We start from the raw sequence: 21,582 nt of genomic DNA on the forward strand, positions 1-21,582 counted from the left end.
AATTATCACCAAATGACTATATGCGTAAAAAGTTACATTTATGACTGTGGGAAATAATTCAAAATCCTGAGTATGAAATAGTTGGCCATCTTTCCTCCCTTTAAATGTGGGAGTTTTCACATACGAACTGCAGATTTCCATTGCTGCTGCTTTCTATATCCTCTGTATTCCTACTGATCCAATTCATCTGAAAACATGAAGAAACCTTTCAAATCAAAAGCCATGTGAAGTGATAACTGTATTCCCCTTTCTCCATTTTGTTTTATGGTTGGAGTCTCAATGTAAGACTCAATAGGTAACAGATATTTATTACCAGCCCAAGAAAGAAGAGAAAATAAAGACAGTAACATTTAGGGGAAATGAGAGAAAATTTTTACTTGTGCCTTTTTTGGTTAAGATGTGGTAATCAATTCTTCTCTTTGGCTATTAAGTCAAAGCATAAAGAACTCAGCACATTAACCACAAGAAAATAGCTAGTATCATAGAAAGAAGATACTGGAGAGTGATTTACAGCACTCATGGAGACAATTCTCTGATTGTTTCCATGAATTCTAACAAAATTAAAACATTTAAATATTGAGATTTTATTACTTGTTACCTATGAGTTAGAAACAGACCACTGATACTTTAAAATATGAAATACTCAAAATTGACCCAAAAGTTGCCATATTCATTCTTCCTCCTACATAAAGACACCATTAGTTTTGTAAAATCTTATGTTAATATCTTTCTACGGTTGTGTTTCTTCCTACTGTATACACTAATTCTACATAATCTTAGCTCTCCAAAGAAAGAGAGGAATTAGAACTCACTGATTGTCATTTATACACACTACTATAATGTAGTGGTCAAAATAAATCTGAGGCCCACCTCAGATCAACCTCACAGCACGTATCATCCAGCTGCTAGTTGAGTAATTCTAAAACTCGAGAAAAGACGGCCAAAATAAACTAACACGTTCTGTGGACTGAGCAAAAACCTAAACTATTTCCCCTTTTGTTCAGTCTGTATTCAGTTTTGCTGTGCTTTATGGGAAAAGGATGTTATCATGAAAATATTACAAATTCATATTAAAAACAAAGTACCTTCATAAAATGATATTAACCCTAGTCACGGTCCACCCTGTTTTACATTGATATTATCTGATTTTACAAACACATCAACATACAATGCCAAAATAGAAGGGAAAAGTTCATTTAAAATCATTACATGATATACAGACACATAACTAAAAAAAGTACAGTATGGAAATAATATTTCCCCATCTGTTTATCCAGTACATCAATTTGCGCTGTTTGTATTTTTGAAATTTTGCCTTGTTGCACCAGTGTACACTTTCCATGCTGACCCTCCAACCTGGAACACTTACAGAAGTCAAGACTGATAACACAATTTCTTTCTCCGTAATCCACTTTACAAGCTCACTTCCATATCCTGAAAGGCATGTAAACTTAAGTGCAGCACTAGGCGTCCATATAAATTATCCTTTCAGAATTCTTCCATGTTTGTTGAAACATTAGGGGTTGCTGGGTTTGAATCTTGAGAAATGGCAGCAACAGTGACAATTCTTGGAGAACCAAGAACCTCAGTAACTGAAGAGTCCAGTTCTCCTGAGGTAACAATAGCAAGGGCTGTTCCACCACCCTTCTTGTTCTGATGAGTTTTGACATGTTTCGATAGATGGTCACTTCGCATAAACCTTTTAGAGCATTCTGGGCACTCAAATCTCTTTTCACCTTTTTTAAAAGAAAAACAAAACCAAAATATTAGCAAAAGAGAGCACAGAACAATTTTTGTTTGACCATTTCAATCTGACCCTTTTCTATTGAACATGTGAAATATTTTTCAAAGGATACAATGTTTTCTTCTCTACTTTGATTCTCAGGTCTTTTCAGATTTTGGCAAGCCATTCTTCACTATTAAAACATTCTTAAACATTTGCTATGCTCTGACTATCTAGTGAGTAGTTTGAAATTCAGATCACAAGAGAATTTGCCTCACCTCCCATAACTCTGACAGACTAAGTAATGCTACTTGATAGTATTAAAAAAATACATACTTTTATTTAGATTATAATGATGTGAATCCCAGAGTTCCATAATGTCTCATAAAAATGTATAAAATCAAACTTGAGAGAAAAATTCACCATACTAACAAGTTCTGACAGTGTTTGAATATCATTAGGTTTCCTTTGAGTACAATCTTTTGCAGCTATAAGTTTGAGTGGATTAAAAAAAAAAAAAAAACACACAAAAATTACCTTTATTGAGGGCTAAAAATACGTAGGCTAATAACATTCTTAGTTTCTAAAAGGTCTGCCTTTTTAATCTGAACTGTTAGGAGAGCTTCCTTTATCATCATCTGAAATATCAGGGAAACTTCCCAAAGAGGAAACTGAAGCCAACCACTTCCTCCATTTTGTGCTCCTTTATTTATACGTAAAAGTATTTTTCAGAGACCTTGAGGCCTTCAGTATCACTGTTTAAATGTGGCCACTACGATCCAGACACAAGCTATTATGTACGTAGAGAGGGGTGACCAACCTGTGTGGGTTCTTCTATGTCTTTGCAACTCATCGCTTCTTGTAAATCGCTTTCCACAAAAAACCCAGTTGCATATAAACGGTCTTTCACCAGTATGCCAGCGCAGATGCGCCCGAAGATGAGATGTCTTGCCATAAACTTTACCGCATCCTTCGATATGGCAGATATGTTGCTTCTTTTTTCCTGGCTCATTGCTGCTTCTAAAAAGATCAAATATAAACAGGTAAATAATTTTATTCCAAAACATTACTAACTGTTGTAGGAAATTACTTCATGATGATAGTTATAACCCCTCGTCTAAAAAGGAATATATAAACGTACTTTCCAGTAGACAGCACAAAAAGAAGTATACGACAATAGAAAATTAGAAGCCCAAATGACAAAGTGTGACAAGATGCATTAATAACATTTATACACACCTTCCTTCTCCCTCTCTGCAATTGGGACATGAGCACGCAACTCTTCTTGTTCTCTTGCCAGGTTGCACTTCCTGGTCAGAAGCTTGTTGAGCTTGTTGCAGCTGCACTTGTGTTATCTGATCAGGACTAACAGCACCAATTCCTGCATTAGCAATGCCACCTACCGCTACAGTAACAGGTGCTATGGTAGCCTGCTGCACTTTTACTCCATCCTGCCCTTGCTGTTGACCTGTAAAATAAGGAAAAAAGATTCTACAATTTCTCGGCCATTTCAGTAAGTGTGCAAATTAATTTCATACATCTTACAGAAAAGGAAATCTTAAAATATTAAATCCAGCTACTTAAGCAGCACCAGAAGGTGCACCTGCAAGCTTAGACGGCCCTGTTTAACATAATTTCTTATCAGAACAATATGATGCTACAAAATGCTGAACAACACTAAGAAACGTGGACAAGTTTAACAAGTTCTCTTTTTCTCCCCTCAAAAGCTGAGATAACAAAATCTTAGAATTATTAAATCTATTTGCCTTGAAAAATAAAACAACAGTCAGAAAACAAAAAGCTCAATTTGAAAGATGCTTTTATGACATATATAGAACTGTCTCCTCTCCTACAAACTGCATTGAATCACCATTGTGAAAGTTCCTATTTGGTTCAGAGAAAAAGAAATGTTATAGGACTAGACTTAAACAAGCTAGCATAGCAGAACTTGTTTTGTTTTGCAGAAGGAAATACATTTTTAAGAAGCCTACTGAATGAGCTTTAATGAATTAAATGGAATTAAGACTGACTTGATGAATTAACAATTTAGTTTCATTGCAGAAGGTTATTGATCTCATCGACTTTCTCAGTCAAAGACAAGCAGGTAGATTGTTTTGATTACAAGCAAAATAAGGAGTACTCTAGGCAAGAAATGAAGTTTCTTCAGCAGTAGAGTACTGCTGTATTTTCTTAAAAAGTTAGTATGTTGGTATCTGGGAAAATAACATGACAAATAATATGACACAGAGATAACTTCCAGCTGCAGTAGGACAACACCAAATGCCAGTCCTGCCAATAATAGAAACAGGACAAAAACCCATTAATATACTGCTATTTTCAAAACTTCATTGTCTTCATACAAATGGAAAGTAAAAGGAAACACAACTGTTGTGTTAGAAACCAGCTGTAGTTCTCAGTTAGCCAAAGGTAAATAAATTGAGAGAACTGGCAGATTCACTTGCAGTCTTTTGCAGAACATGAACTGCTCTCAGTGTGCTGAAGAGACCCAAGATGCAAAATTTAATCCACAGGGCCAGCACTGCAAATGATGGCAGCCTAGCGATTGTCACCACAAAAGCTGAAGACAAGTATTGTGGCCTATGTTACTGTTCTCACTAGCAGTTTTTAAGAACTTTTTTAGCTTCACGACTACTTCTAAAGTGAAGAGAGTCTAACACACAATTCTTTCTAGATCTGGCAATCTGCATTTATGAGAAAGTCTGCTTGGCATTTCTAAAAATCTAATGTTTTCCCTGATCTGACATGAACCAACTTTCAGCCTAAATCAAAGGACAACAACCACACAAGAGTCTTCTGACATCTCTTCATAACATTCAGCACCACAACTGACACACTTTACTGATCTTGCACATTCCCTCATCTTTGTCATTTGCTCTCCAATGTATACTTGTGTGGTCCATGTGAGGACCGCCTTGAACAACATGATACACCCTACAGCCTTAATCTATTTATTAAGCATAATGTAGCAATACATCTCAGGAGAAGCTGCTCATAGTAAGTGTACAGGAAACAGTAGAAAAAAAACAACAAAAAAAAGAAAATGCTGAAAATAAGGTTATATAATAAGCACAGTTACAGATGATAATTATATATATTCCTGCAAAGAAAACCCTGAGAAGTTTAATATTGTAATTCCTGGACTTTTCTTTTTTTTTTTTTTTTTTTTTTTTTTTTTTTGGGAACTTCTGAAAAAGCAGCCAAACAAGCTAGCACAACAGTAGCACACAGGAAAGAAATAAATGCATCTATTTTTCTCTTGTATTTAAAAAAAATTAAATTTATTCTTGTTCTAAGATAGTAAAATAAGTATACTATAGGTGAACTGAAATTGTTTTTTCTTTTGAAGAAAAATTAGAGATCTTCCTTCCTCCAAGAAAAAACACCAAAAAAAAGCCCACCTAAAGCAATCAGAACATGCTCTTGTCTAGATCTCAAAGTGAAATCTCTGTAGTCTTGAGTGATAGAGGGTTTTGATTTTTTTTTTTAAACTACATTCCAGGATCCACTAATGGAACACTACAGGCTTTGACTTTTACAATTATACTTATTAAGGGAAGAAAAAAGGATACACAGCATTTAAAAAATTACTGAAAATGAAAGTCACTTGAGACCATGAGATTGACAAAAACAATGAGTACCATCCTAAAAACAAGAAATTTTTAAGAACTTAAACCAGAAGAACAGTAGCACTACTTTGCTAGAGAAGAATATTAGTCTCTGCAGTGAGGAGCTACAGCAATCACAAGAGATGGAGTAGGTTTATTAGGCCCCAACACTGCAACCTACTCTAGGGAATCTGCTTCAGCAGGGTGGTTGGACTATATGCTCTCCAGAGGACCCTTTCAACCCCTATGATTCTGTGATCCTGTGTAAGCAAAGCTTCTACTGTCCCTTGAGATAAAAACAGAACTTAGATACACCACAGTACAATCTATGGAATGGTACGAGAGCTTATCAGTACAGGTAGCCAGATGAAATGGACTAGAACGTTATGAATGTACTGCTGCATTTTTTCTTCTTATCCTGATGGAGTCTTCACAAGTTGGAAAATAATGGTAAAGATAGATGAGGAATTGTTTGTTTGTTTTTTAAGTCAAGTTTATTGAAAAACACACAACACTTGATGTATTACTTAACTGTTGATATGAGCTAGCTAAAAGCCTACAAAAACAAAATTGAGGTACTTTCTAGGAAAAAATAGCTGACTTGGTTATAAATTAGTTTTTTTTTTTTAATAAAAAAAACACGCTGATTTTAAAAACAGGTAGGTGAGATAGTTATTATACACACAGGAATAACCCAGTGTCACTTTACATGACTTGCTACTAGGGCATAAAAATATCACTTAAAACCTTCTAAAAGTTCTGCTAAAATTATGAAATCTCTTAACATTATTTCCTTCTGATGCACTCCAAACCACAAGGCTCAGTATCAATGTACTTCACCATTCATAATCAAGCCTTGCAGTAAAAAAGCTCTCGTGTTTCAACACAGATTTCAGACAGAAGTCTAAACAAATTATTAAATAAAGGAACAAACAAAGTCACACTTCACTTCATCTGTGTTATTACAGACGAGTTGTCAAAGTAATCACTGCACATTTACACCTGCTTGTAGAAGACAGCTTTTCATAATATTCCTGTGAATATTCCTGTTTTTTTTTTTTTTAAACAGTGATTTTTCTGAAACTGTGAAACAGTTCAGATCAACAAAAATCACTAAATTTGAACTACTGTACATGCTGTCTCAGGTCACTACAATATGCTACCACATATTACAACACTGACATCAATGACTTCATTTTATTCTATTTCTTTTGGATAGTAATCACTGTATGCTGTCCTGTGGTCAAATAAAACAACAAAGCAACCTGATATAGTATTTATTTTGAAAAAAATCAAGTGCAATAAGTCTCCCACTCATTAGAATATTGTATATGTGATTACGACTGAAAGTAGTTAAAAACATTACACACATTTTTCAGACTTCACAAATAGAAAAACCTACGTGACTTTAGTCACTAGCCTTAAACATTTAGCAGTTAATACTCAGTATCACACAACACAGGATCACACAGTCTTCAGCATCACTTCGTCAGCTTTCAAAGCTAACTTACAAAATAAGAGCACACATAATACAACTTAGATGACAAAGATAGAATGCATTAGCTATCTAAGAAATTATTTCTACAGGGTGATTTACTACTAAAGATCACTGTTGCTAGGCTTGGTTATCCATCACAAATGAAAACAAATTTCCTTTTATAAGACACTGCACACACACACTCCTATTCTTGTTCTCCTGTAGTAGTAAGCATGAAAAACTATTCGCTGAGACAAGTAGGATAGAAAGGGAAAAGGCTGTAACTTTGATGATCCGCAGAAGCTTTAGAAAACAGATCTAGGAAGGAAGAGAAATTTAAGACTAAGGAGACTTCTAGTTTCTGGTACTCAGTTCCCCAGAAAAATTTGCATAAAGTTCCTGTTGCTGCTGTGCAGCCAGTTATTATTCTGCAGTTAAAGAGATGGCAGCATTAATGACAGCAGCCTGAGCCTTATTGCAAAATCTATAGCAAAATGTAGCTAGTCAGACTGATTATTGTTACAAAAACCAAACCAAAACAAACCCAAGGCATTGTTTAACTGCACACTCCAGAAATGAAGAAGATTGCAAGCGATATTTATAACTCAATGTGTATGACTACAGGACAACTAAAATAAAGTTAATGACAGGCTGCTTTGGAGGTGACACATCAACTCATCCATTAAAAAATTTGCCAAGACAATGCAGTGGGAGAAAGAGGTCTCGCTTCCTCTTCTCCCCTGCACACCCCAACTGCAGCTTTTGCAATATTTCACAGTTAATCTTTCTTTTTCCAACATCACCCACTAGAAAGGTTTTAAACTGAAGAATGAAATGAAAATCATGTCTCTAAATTAAACATGAGAGATGGTGAGTCATTAAATTAATAAATTAAACAGTGACAGAGAGACAAAAGTGACTTTCAGTATTGACACAGAAGACAATGTTATTGGGTATTACTAAAACAGTATGCAGATAATACTGCCTCATCTTTTGCCTTGAAGAAGTGATTTATAAAGTTTTGATAAAGAAATGATAGACAATGGGAAATATTTCCCAGAAGAGAAACTGCACAATGGTTGATGCAAGGGACCCATGTGATCTTCAAAGAAAAGCAATTTGGAGAAAAAGGAATTGGATTCAACCGACTACTTCAAGAAATGTGGGCCATCACAGCACAATGTGGTCAGACATTACAGAAGCAGAAACAAATTCCAATACAAACTGCAGCATTGCACTGACATCTTTCTTTTCTGCTTCCTACACTGACAATGCAACAAGTTTCTATCTTTTGCCTGTTGTCCAAGCTGGCAATATTCATACAATCTTGGCATCTTCTCTACAGAAACCTTTCTTCCCATGTCAAATGGAATAGTGTACTCAAAAATTAATGATGAGCATCAAATTAAGCAGCTTCTATGAAAAATACTATTTAAAAGTGTAAGGATTAAGACAGAAGAAGTCCATGAGTTTTCAATACCTTAAAGAATATTAAGTGTTTTCCCCTTTGTACAAGAATCTTATTCATAGAATCATAGAATCACCAGGTTGAAAAAGACCTCCAAGATCATCTAGTTTAACCATCCACCTACCACTGATGTTTCCTCACAGTACTGGCAAAACAAAGATACAATACAATTCTTAAGAAATTTCACGAAGATACTTTAATAACTTAAAAACTGCTAGGCTTCTTACAAGAGCATTAGCACAGCCTGAAGTCACCTCAATATCTTCAGACAGAAGAAAAAGGTTCCAGCTAGTATTACTTTTCATTTAACAGAAAGCCTATTTCATCTTTATTACTGTTAAACAACAAAGAGCTATGTCAAATACAACACAGAAAGACCTACACAGGAACACTGTAAGAAAATAAACATGGTGCTGCATTTGCACAAAACTTGGTATTGTGCAACCAAGTAGAGGTTACAGTCAAAGCAAGGTAAGAACTTCAGTATTCTGGATTGCTGCTGTGATTTTAATAGGCTTCAACATAAAGGAAAACACGCTCAATTTACTATGAAGGAGCAGCAATCAGAAAAAAAAAAAAAATCTTGTTATCCTACTGCTAAAGTTTGAGAAAAACTTATTTTCCTTTTTATTGAAAAAAACCCACCAACAATCAAATAAAGAAGCATATTTGGAATAAGTGCTCAAGAACATTTCTCTGCAGACGGAAAATAGTAGTCCCCTATGTACTAAACCTCAGAGCAGACAGATAACTGAAAATCCAACTACCAACAGTGCTGCACAATGTCAGGTAAGCTGCATGCAAACTAATAGTAGATGCAAGAAACACAGCCCTTAAAAGTTTAAGTGAACACCTCTCTGTATTCCACTACCACATCCCAATTCCCAGCTACATACAGCTCATAACCACAAAAGAATGCGTCTCAGTCCTTTCTTGCGTCTCCTCCCCTTTACTTTAAAATGAATGGCAAGAGATCAAAAGTTTGCTGACAGTCTCTACAATCTGACCAGAAGAGCTCAATACCTGACTAACTGTAACAATAAAGAAGCTACATACAGATCCTACACAATTCCGCCATATGGAAATCAAAATACTGTTTTCTGGAATTTCTCACAAGTCTGTTTTCAGCATCTTGATTCCTCTTCTGAATATTTTGATGCAAATAGCAATAGTTTGATCTTAAAAGCACAGAAGGAGGCTGAGAAGAAAAAAAAAAAAGCAAAATAAAAAATAAGCTCAGGTTTCAATAGCCTGTCCTTTCTGTTTGTTTTGGTTTTCTTTTTGTTGTTGTTTGTTTTTGCTTTTAACTATAATTTAGCTAGTTAACATTTTATGTTCTCATGTCCATGCTAGACTAACAGATTCATAAATGTCCTTGAAGTAAACATTTTGGTCACATGTGATGCTATCTTTATATTGATAAAGATAAAAGTAAGTGTGCCTCTGTGCACAAGAGGCATTAGTAAGCAGGTATGTACATGGAAAGTGGAAAATCCTTTGAACAGAAATGAAGTTTGCTGACTTTAGACTAATTCAGACAGCATTTGATAATTTGTTCAGAATTAAAAAAAATAAAATGTTGGTGATGAAGACCAATTTGTTTATTTATAATGTCATCTTTTGCCTTTATCAGGCAACGACCAGGACAGCTACATCTTAAGAGCCATGTAAATCTCTAGGACAGAAGTCTTTGAAAGTTCTGCCAGTATTTCTGCAACATTGTTACCCTGTAAAAGTAAACCTTACTTGCTCTTTCTTTCTGATACAGAACAAATTGAAGAGCTTGATATTTCACACATTTTCTTGCCAACAGCCAAGAGAACAAGTCAACCAAAGCCCATATCTTTCAGTGTTCAGAAAATTGGACACATCAGCACTTGAAACCATTCAATAAATTAAAGAAAGTCAGACTAGTACCTAACACATATGCCAAGCTGTTTTCCACTAGAGGATATTAAGCAGCCTTTTTTTTTTTTTTTTTTTTTTTTTTTTTTTTTTTAATAAGGATGATACTTAGTCTCCCAAATTATCAAGATGACAATATGTGCTGGGATAAGAATGGCTTACCAATGACTGGCTGATCAAGATACGATGCTGTCAGCCAGCATCAGCAGTAGCAAACATCACACCTAACTCCATTCTTAAGAAAAACTATTAAATCATACCCCAAGCAGAGCTGTTCCAGCAGAAGATTATGGACGTCCAGAGCTTTTGTTCTGGTGAAAATTTCATGAGAAGAGCAAAACAACCATAACAATGACATTTCATACATAGCTCTGACTACTATGCTATAGCATATTAATAAAATAACTTTAACTAAATGTATCCATTAAAAAAAAAAAAATTACCATTGAAAGATTAGTTGTTTCTTCATAATATTTTTTATACTTGAAATTAATGTTCTGCCTTAAAAACACGCTGTCCCATTACATAATATAGTTAGATATTAAGTAATCATCATTAACATCCAACATTTTAATGTACTAAAATAATAAGAGCCAATTTCTCGCATCTACCACGATGAGAATCTTGTGACGCAACTTTGTGACAACGCACATTGCACCAAGGAAGCTACTGAAATCAGATTTTGAGTATAATTTCTCTCTCATCTCTTTTTTCTCTTCCTTTACACAGCTGTAACAGACAAACAAGTAGTTGGCTTAATATGGGTTTAAGTGTATTTAATCCATTTTGTTTTAAAATACTAACAATCTGATGAACTTGTGCAGTATTCATAATTGCATGCTTGCTTGCTAGTTTCTGAATAAGAAAATTCACCTAATCCTTTTCTTTCTGTATATACCCTGGTTTCTGACAACAGGATACAAGAGAGATAAGGGCAAGAACTGATACTCTTAGATATAACCTCTATCGTTGAAACACTCTAAGAATATAAAATAGGGAAATAGTTTTAATGATGCTTTTCTTTGAAAAGCTTAAGAACTAGCATCTAATTCTAGAAGATGATAGCATAGAAATAGCTCATTAGAAACTTGTTTCACCCTGCAGTTATGAGCAAAGCAAGTATTTTAAATACCTCCCCTTCCTGCTTTCCATGGAAGCAGCAATAAAGTTACACCTTGCTACTCACAGAAAAGGCAAGTGTTCTTTTATTGAGGCATTTTTACTAGATTATTCTCCATTTAGCTGAATGGGAAGATTGTACACTCACACAAAGTTCAGAACAGCATACCAATACTTTATTTTTAAACTACCATTGCCTACTCAAACATTTGCTGTCATCAGCAAGGTTTCTCGTTAAATTCCTTCTACCACTATTTTCAATTTCAGTTTAAGAAAATCCAACACAGCAATTTTGTCATTAGAAGACTAAATGCTTCTAATTACCTTGAAGCATTTGAAAAGAACACCAGTACTAGAACATTTAGAACACGGAGGTTCCGCAACAGTTCTCAGCTAAGGCAACCTGAGAACAGATGCAAGTGACCTTTAATGACTTTGGAAGAAGTACAGTAAGTTTTGATACTCTTCCCAACTACATCCCCAGAGCCAAGTAACATTAAAAACTGCAAAAGCTAAGCAGAAATCCTGCATTTCTTCTGCCTTTGTAGAAAACAGCTCAGTTCTTTGTACTTATCTTTCTTATTACAGATCCCACAGGTTTGTAGCTTGTGTTTCTTTCAAGGCGTTTGCTACAGCTTGCTTCCCAGTGAGCATCCAGGGAAACACTGGATGTTGTTCTAAAAACCTCAAGCAATCACCATACATTAGTTCCTTTGATTCTCACACTGGGTAATTACATATGCCAGTTTGCAGCTATAAAAATATGGCTATTTTAAACCCTTTTCATGTTGTCACTGCCTATGGCTACCCCTCCTTGCTCAACTCACTATCTTATGACTCTATACATACTCACTGTCACACTAATATGAGCAAGGAGATCCAATGATTACATTGTCATGAAAATGTACTTTCATTAAATGAAATAGATGTAACATTCTAGGACTTTAGGCTAAACCCCTTCCCTTCCTTGGTAACTAACACAAAAGAATGAGATAACAGCAGATTGTGAGTTGTCCAAAGGATCATTCAATTTCTCATAATAGAAGAGTTTGAGAACACTAAATAAAAGGTGCTTAACACAACAATTAAGACAGTGCATTTATTTCAGACAAGCAGTGAACATGTAAAAAAAAATTTAAATGGACTAAAAAAAAAAAAAAAAAAAGGATAAGTTCATGGAAGAAAAATAATTCAAAGATCAAGTATAAGTAGCACTTCTGGTTCATGAAGATGTTAGCAGCAAATCACTTAAGAGTGGAAAGAGTATATGGGAAAAACGATTACTTTTGTATGTAATCAACATCAGATGTGATGAGAAACTAAATACTTAATTAGAAACACCTTTGACTCAGTCTTTAAGTTGCATGCATTTAATCTTGTATACTTTTTCCTATTTGAAACATTACACTAAATTCTTTAAACTCTCTTGCGAAGTCTAAACCAGAATGGTAATAACATGTAAACAATCTCTTCTTTTTCTGAACAGCAAGTCAGAATTAGTGACTCACACAAGAAGAGTCAATAAAGAAGCAAAGGGAAAACAAAGCACAAGATGGATGTAGACAAATCTGAGAAATACAAGACAGGATGAGAACTGAGATGCTGGCAAACTGTGCAACTACTAACAGTAGCAGAATGAAAGTAGGTTGTCAAGAAGGAAAAAAGCCTTAGAAACTCACATTACTAGAAATTATGAAAGCAAAGAATGAGGCTCGTGACATTTTTTCAAGCATCCTAATGACAACACTTAGTATTGAACTCACATTATCATTAACAACTGCTTTAGAATCTACAGCACATCCCTATAGAAGTCTCTTAAAACTCCCCAGTTGCAGTACTGCCAGGCAGCAAGCCTTTCTACTGAACACAAGCCACTCCTCCATTTTGCTCTGATGGACGAACTACCAATTCCCCATCATTCAGGCCACATCAACGCTCATCTTAAAATGACTTCAGTCACAAGGTGGTGGGATCTGGGAACTCTTGCTTAAAGCAAGTAAATAACAAAGATGTAACTTTTATCTTCATGTTTTTAAAACAAAAACAACTCAGTAAGAAAAGCTAAACATCATATAACAAAATTATTTCAAGAAACATAATTAAGATAGACGCAATTTCAACCTATTAACTCTTTTTCCTAAGTAACTAAGTTATTCTGTAAAGCCATTGTTCACACCAATAGGAGAGGATCTGTATATTTCTGCTGCCATCAAAAACAATGAACAAGTTCAAAAGAAGCTTGAGACCTCTACTGACCACCCCAGTATAAGAACAGGCAGAACACAAAACCCTTACAGACAAAATATGAATTGTCACCATTTTCTTGCAGTGTAACTGGTCTTAATAAAACTGATGTTTTATTTCACCCCATATTCATCAGCACCCACAAATACTCACGCTATCGTTAGTACAAATATACTCCAAGATCAACACATTGAGGGATCAAGTAAATTAGTTCACCAAAAGGAAATGGCTTGACAAATTATTCTTCTTAGAACCATCTAATACTAAAACAAATTACTTTTGTCAATTAACACATTTGGGCAAATAAAAGGAATTGAAAATAGGCTTTAAAAAGGCAAAGGCTATCTTATTTTAAGAGATAGGGAGAATCTTTTGATCTTGCATCCACACCTATCGCAACAGAAGCTTTGAAAAAAAGGCAAGAGAATTGTCTATTACCTGCATGAACCCAAGCTTATTTGGGACAAATTCAGGAAGTCACCATCTATTTTACTTCTGATTAATACCACAGACTTTCCATTCCACAGGGAATCACATATAAAACATGAACTCAGAGAACAGAAAAATGTACTTCACTTTGTACAGAACTAGCTTGCTTAAAGGCTATGACTGGTACTAATCTCACAGCAAGGCAGGTGTATACAGATCCCTGCACGTTCAAGTGATCACAGTTGCATTTAGGTTTGATTAACTCTTAAATAAATCACTATTCACAGATCTTGCTTTAAAGCTCAAATAGTTAGTTTCTACATCTTTCTCATCCGGCTTCCTCCCCCTGCCCCCTTCTATTTTTAATTCTTCTTTTGAATGACACTTTCTACATTTTTTTTTCTGTAAAACTTCACAGACCCTTAGGGTGGTGTGGACAGGAAGTCATGTCTGAAAGTCACTTGGTACAATGTCACTGCTAACTCAAGCAAGGCCACTCTACAGCTGGCTGCCAAGGATCATGGGTTTTGAAGATCTCCACACACGAAGACACCACAACCTCTCTGGGCATCAGCACTCAGTCACCCCCACAGTTAGAAGTAACTTTCCTCTTCACTGATACTGAATGAATATTCAGTTCGGGTGTGAAAGTGAAAAGATGAGAACTCCTTTGCTTTTGCCTTGCTTTTTGACATATAGTTCAAAAGCAACCAGAAATAACGTGCTTGAGCTTTTAACTTAAAAACAAACAAAAAACACCAAACATTTATTCGCCTTCCTTGGTTTACAACAGAGCCTATACATCTTGAGACAGGAAACAGTAACAAATTTAGAGAAATTAACCAAAATACAGCTTTTACTTGAAATTTTTTTTTCTTCCCATTGTGAGATGTCTCTATTAGAATTTAGCATGTTAAAAAAAAATTAAAAAAAACCAAAAACCTAACCAAAAACACCTCAAAAAATCTAAACAGGTTTTCCCAATGTAGTTCTCTAGCTTAACATTTCCATATTAATTTTAAGCTAAGCTTGTTATTTGCATTGAATTACTTAAGAGTTATATTGCTTTACCTACCTTACCCTTTTGTAAAATAATTTGGAAAAACAACATTCATAAAACAGAAATATGGCACAAATAAAAGAACAGTTATTTCAGAGATACACTTATTGTTGTTTTATTATTATGGTACTCAGCTCTTAAATGGGTCTAGGAGAGGTGCAGCCAGGCTCCACCCTTTCCGGCAGCACAGGTGAATTGCCTTCACCTGTGCTCCCATGGCTGACTCACTGCTCACCTCAGGTGATCAATCAGAGGTTCAGGCCGTGATTCAGCAGTTCCCATACACCCTCCCTTTAGATACTGACAGGTTGCAGTCAGGTCTCTCCAGAGTCTTCTCCAGGCTGAGCAGACCCAGCTTTCTCAGCCTGTTCTCACAGAGGAAGTGTTCTATTCCTTACATCATTTTTATGGACCTCCTCTGGAGGCACTCCAACAGGTCTATGTCTCTCCACATCTGGACGCAGCACTCCAGGTGCAGAACAGAGGGTCCTATATTCACTGGCTTGCACAAGATCTCCTGCCATCAAAGCAGTCAGAGGCAATTCATATGGCTTCCCTCTCAAGCAGGTAGTGCCACTAGCATTTTAAAGAGTTGAGAATCTGGCTATTAAAATGAGGAGCCAGGTAAAAGAAATTTCTAGAGTACTTTTTTCTTTCTCTTCTGAAGAGTACTTGGTAGTGGCTGGAGATCCGCATGGGTAATCACAGCCTCTGCTCTTTCTCTTGCCCAGACGCAGGCCTACTTACAGAGAAAGACTAAGGCTTTGAATGCCTTAGTTCGTTGGTTTGGACAGTTTCTAGCTCCAGTTCTGTCTTCTTTCCTCAGAGACAGCCAATAACCTTCTTTTTCTTCAAAAAGCTAAGAAACCTTTTTGTCCTTAGTTCTAACTGCAAAGCCCTAGTACCAAGCTTGATATTAAGATGATGTTAACTGAAGTTAATCGATCTCAGTGGATTTATCTCTGCTAAAGGTTTGTTTTATAGTTACTTGACAAACATAGGCACAGTACTTAATTTTTTATTTCATAACCATCCCTTAGTTGAATACTTGATATAGCAGTAAAACAGTGCTGCACATCATGCTCTCCTTTCCATGCCACTCTGCTCCAGAACTGGTAATCAGGAAGTTTCACAGTAGACATAACTAGAGAAGGAAATTGTAACTTAACTCTCACATTCCCAAAGTTCTTTATTAGAACCTCAGTTCTTAAGAAGGAGAAATAGAACTGCAGATAAGGAGGAAAGATTGGCAGATTCACAGCTGCTGATATAAAAGTGCTACAGGAGTAGCTTACCTAAGTTGGTATGGAATTCAATGGTAATTCAGTTTAAGTTTAGTTAACACACAAACGCTCTATGACTAAGGCTTCACTTCTCTAGGATCACACTTCTGATTAATTCTCCTTCCTTCATCCTCAGTAACAAATCTAAATCATCACAGAATAAAATGAATCATAAAATGACCTGGGTTGGAAGGGATTCTGAAGATCATCTAGCTCCAATCCCGTATGGGTAGGGTTGCCACCATCTAGAATCAGGCAGTCCAGGGCACATCCAACCTGGCCTTGAACACCTCCAGAGATGGGACATCCGTCATTTCTCTGGGCAGCCTGTTACAGTGCTTCACTACCCTCTGCATAAAGAATTTCCTCCTAACATCTAACCTAAACCTGCCTTCAAGTTTAACGCCGTTCCCCCTTGTCAATCTCAGACCATGTACAAGGGCTACTCCAAAAATAATGCCTCCTATTTATTATGTTGGCCTATTACATTGGGGGGGGAATACTGGTAGTATGACAGTAGAGACTAGACTAAGCCTTCCCATCAGTATTCCCTTACATTTTGTTGGCGTGCAACAGATGGCAGCAGCAGGGCAGTCCGACAGAATGGTGTCTGATATGCAAGTGCACATGAAGCAAAAGTACAGAATTGAATTCCCCCATGGAAAAAGAATGGTACCCACTGACATTTGACTGATGCTTGCTGAACACTTATGGCCACAAAACAGTGAAAGTGAGCACAGTGAGGTGATAGGTAGTGCTTTTCAGAGGTGGTGACAGAAACAGTAGGTCACCTCCATTGGCACATATTGTTTCTAGAAGAGTGGTATGCAGGCTCCTGTTCATCACTGGCAGAAATGCAGAGGTAATGGTGGTGATTATTTTGAAAAATAATGTTCTGTAGCTCAGAATTTGCTCTATCAAATACTATCATTGTGCTCTATGTTTCTGCTAGTTTCCATTGAAATAAACAAGAGGCATTACTGTCAGAGCAACAGATGTAAAAAGTTGCTCTTCAAATCTACTCTCCAGAAGAGACCACACACAATCAGAGGTGCAGACAAGGTAACTGAGTAAGATGATATCCAGAATACCTTGTTTGAATAGCTACATTTGTAACCCATTAGTAAGCAGAGAAGAAAAAAAAAAAAAAAACCTACTAAGAGCATATAGGAAAATTTCTTCTGTCCCACCCCCAAATCTGCTTTCAAAGCAGGACTTCATTCCTCTAAACCCTTCTTACTTTAGAGTAAGATCAGCCAACCAGCACCTTCCCATCAAGAACAATTTTCCAAGGCAAATTATTCCGCAAAATTTTGTAGAAGTTGGTCAGTTCCCATGAGCTGAAATTTCTTTATGAAGCATTACAGCTAAACGCAAGGTCAAGCTTTTAATTCTCAAACCCCAGATTAACATTTCTAAAACATTCCTTAAATCGACCAAGTTGAATGCATCCAACCCAACTCTCTGTATTTCAACATGTCATTAACTGCTAAAGAGCACTAAAACTGACAAAATTCTTCCAAAAGCAAACTTCTCATTATCAGCGTTTGTTTAGCCTCTCCAGAAGTACTTAAACCAAAGGGTACAATCCTTTCCTTTGCTTATATCATAGCATATGACTACAAAAAAAAAGATCAAGACAATATGGTGCAACATTATTCACGTAGACTGGACACTAGAAGCTTTTCCTTACAGTTTCATAATATAACAGATTGTAGTTGGGTTGCTGACAAAAAGTTGTTTATTAGAAGTAATAAAATAGAAGACCTCTGCTTATATGAAGTAAAATCAAGTTCTTCTAAGGAGTTTACAAATTGGCAAAGAGAGCCCCTAAAATGAAAGCTTGCAAATTTTACATATGAAGTTTCCTTGTGGGTCACTGCAGTGCTCTTGTGCAGAACTTTATGATTAAATTCTCTATTCTAGCCCAGAACTTTTTAATAGCTTCCTCCCCAAGATTAGGCCAGCATAACCAAGCAGGTATTTCAGAATGCATACCAAAAGTTCATCATCAAGTATCAATATACAGTTACAAGGTTTTTGTTTCCTTTCTTAAAACAAAGATTAAGTCATTGAAACCATGTTGTGAGTAAGCATACCTCATTCCATTCAATCTTTTTATAAAACTCAAACTTTTGAGGGCACAACGTTAGGAGTTAGTAGAGAATATAATGAATTTCAACATAAATGCGTACCCTGACACAGGATTTCCCTTACTGTCATTTTCCTCATCCTACATTTCCCCATGCGCAGAAAAGTAATATTGCTGGAAAAAGATTCTGCATTGCTAGTTGTTAATAATTTTTTTAAACATATAATATCTCTCAAATCTCATATTCCCTCCCAAACACAACAGGTTTTTTATAAACTATCCTTAAATGATCCTTTTCTCTGTCTTAGCAAATACAAGGAGTTCTACTTAGTTGATATCAGTGGAATATTAGCTCAATGCCTAGAAGTGCTAGCTATTTTAAAATCTGAATCTCAGTGATAAAGTCTCAGAGTTAGAAATTTCAAGTCTACTACACACACACAAAAAGCCTTTGAAAGTATTAAAAACTGCCTAGCATTCCCACCATGGTAAAAGAACCAACCAAAACCCCACCATTTCAAAATCAAACAAAAAACAACCAATGCAACACTTTGTCAGATCACTCACCTGCAACACTGGTAATAGTAACTGGAACTCCTTGAACTTGAACACCTGCAGCACCAAGGTTGGCAACACTTACTGTTTGAAGATTAGGTACTGAAGCAAGCTGGGCAGCATTCAGGGTGATCGGGGTACCAGCAACAGCCACTGGAGCAATTTGGGCAATGGTTGTGCCACCACTTGAAGACACAGGGGTAATGGTGAGTTGCTGGGGTAACCCAGCGTTCTGAACTTGAAGATTTGAAAGGCTTTGCAGATTCTGAACCTGTACAGTCTGCCAACTGATCTGTCCTGATGGTGTTAAAGTTGGAGCCCGGATGAGCACCTGAGTTGGACTTACTGCCTGCAGCTGAACATTCTGCAAAGACTGCTGCTGGATGGTCTGTATAGTTTGCCCTGACTGGAGCTGAAATGACTGTGGAGGAATGGCCTGTATAATTTGCTGCTGAGGCTGCTGGATCTGTATCTGCTGTAGAATAGGTTGACCTACAATCTGTACCTGCTGAAGGGAACCTGACTGATCCTGAACATTCTGTAATCCATTTGACTGAAGCTGACTGGAGCTTTGGGCTTCAGAGTCTGTCGCAGTTGTTTGAGATTCTTCCGTTGGCTGCTCTGAACTGCCGCCTGCTGTGCTTGTGTACTGGCCTGTTTCTGCAGAGCTTACTAAGGTGTCACTGCTAGTTAGAGATGTTGAAGCAGTGGTTGTAGAAGTGGACGATGAAGAAGGAGAGTCTGGCATTGAGCTAACAGAGGCAGAAGTGACCGGTGTAGATGCCAGCTGACTTCCATTGGAAACTCCACCCTCTGTGGATTGGCCAACTTGACCTGAACTTCCTCCAGCTGCCATGTTGTTTATCACAGGCAATGCTAGGGTTACTCCACCAATGTTTATAGGTAAAGTTGTCACCACTTGTGCCTGAGTACCAGGGATGGTTTGCAATTGCAGTGGTATGGAAACACCAGGCCTGATTTGGACTGGGACCGTCTGATTTGCTAGGTTCTGAGCAATAATATTCCCCGAAGCTGTCCTATTTGAAGCCGTGAGGATAGCTTGATTATTTCCTGCAGGAATAAGCTGAATTTGACCCTGTATATCTTGTAGACCAGTAGCATTTGCAGGATTGATTTGAATTTGTTGACCTTCTGTTGTCTGAATCTGTGGTATCACTTGATACTGGACACTACCACTTGGATTTTGTACTTGAATGACTTGAAATTGTCCAGGGGTTGTTGCAGAAGAATTGCCCGATTTAGTTTTTGTAGGAGATGCACTCCCATTGTTACTGCTGGAGGGACTTGGTGCGCTTGAGGCAACGGAAGATCCCTGTTGAGCAACATTATTGTCCTTTGAAGCAGAAGGAGATGCAGCAACAAGCTGCCAAGAGTTTCCAGCGAGCTGAGTTGTTACTAATTCTAACTGTTGTGGCTGATTTTGAAGCTGCACCAACCCTTGATTTGGATCTATAATAATCTGCTGCTGTCCAGTTGCTTGATTCTCACCAGGAGTTCCTATTTTGCTGCAAGTGGCTGCTAGCAAAGCAAGAGGTGAAGGCTGAGAATCCTACCCAGAAAGAGAGAAAACAGAATAGATTCAGGAGAAAAGCATGGGCATTAACCATCAAAAGTAAGCATCCAGATTTACACAGAAAGCAGACAAAAACATGCTTCTGCATAGAGACCAATGATACAGCTCTGAATAAGGAAGTATATGTTTCTGTAAATAATCTTTAAATACAAGCCAATGATTATCAATGAGTACGTGACAACATATGTGCTCTCATCCAGTGTTTTTTTCCAAAAATAAGGGCAAATTTTATAAGGACCTCTATTATGTGGAAAGCAGCTCATTGCTGTATACCGCAATCAAGAAGTACATCAAGACAGTAAAAATACTGCACTCCAACAACTAGGCTTCACCCAATCCAAAGAAAGATGCCCTCAGCAGGGAATGCTGCTAGCTGAACACTTAATTTTAAACGCTAATAGTTTGTGCACTTCCCAATTTGGGAGCATGTGCTTTACCTGTGAGCCTCCAGTTTTCCCTTTTTTATTATTATTGTTGTTATTCTCTGCCTCGGGAGATTTCTCTCCCTCTGTGGGCATAGTTTCCTCCTTCTTTTGATCTGCAAAAATATCAAGTGTAACAGGTTAATTATTCACCTTCATTTATACAATAACAAAACCTACAAGCGTATCCTTTTTGGTTCCCAGCTTCTCGCCCGTATCTCTCCGTAAAAACAACGGCGCAAACCATTATTACAAAAGAACCGAGTCCTGAGAAACGTGGTTTGAAACCCAACCCATGGGGGCTGGAGAGTTAACACCCAGAAAGGGGAGGTTTGGTTTCCTCTCCCGGAGACAGCAGGAGAAAACCACCCACAACCCTCCTCCTCCTCCTGCCCCCCGAAGCATCGGCCACTGAGTGGCCGTCGATGCTTCAGGGGGCAGGAGGAGGGTTGTGCATGGGAGGGAAGGAGGGAGGCAAAGAGAAATGAAGGAGGGAGGGATGTGCACGGGAGGGAGGGCTGCGAAGAAAGGGGGAACGGAGGAGGGCGGCACGGCGGGAGGAGGAGAAGAAAGGGGGCGCGGGAG

General features: G+C 37.2%; 1 protein-coding gene across 1 annotated transcript; it reads right to left on the bottom strand.

Annotated features, from left to right (window-relative positions):
• Positions 1-1,488: 1,488 nt before the first annotated feature.
• SP4 (Sp4 transcription factor) lies at positions 1,489-21,093 on the bottom strand (the record flags this gene model as incomplete). The annotated part of the gene is made up of 5 exons (XM_079538721.1): positions 1,489-1,736; positions 2,544-2,743; positions 2,963-3,191; positions 18,994-20,551; positions 21,013-21,093. The coding sequence occupies 5 exons, from the start codon at positions 21,091-21,093 to the stop codon at positions 1,489-1,491; spliced, it is 2,316 nt and encodes a 771-aa protein (XP_079394847.1).
• Positions 21,094-21,582: the final 489 nt, after the last annotated feature.

This window comes from Tetrao urogallus, assembly GCF_951394365.1.
Source record: "Tetrao urogallus genome assembly, chromosome: 7".
NCBI lineage: Eukaryota > Metazoa > Chordata > Aves > Galliformes > Phasianidae > Tetrao > Tetrao urogallus.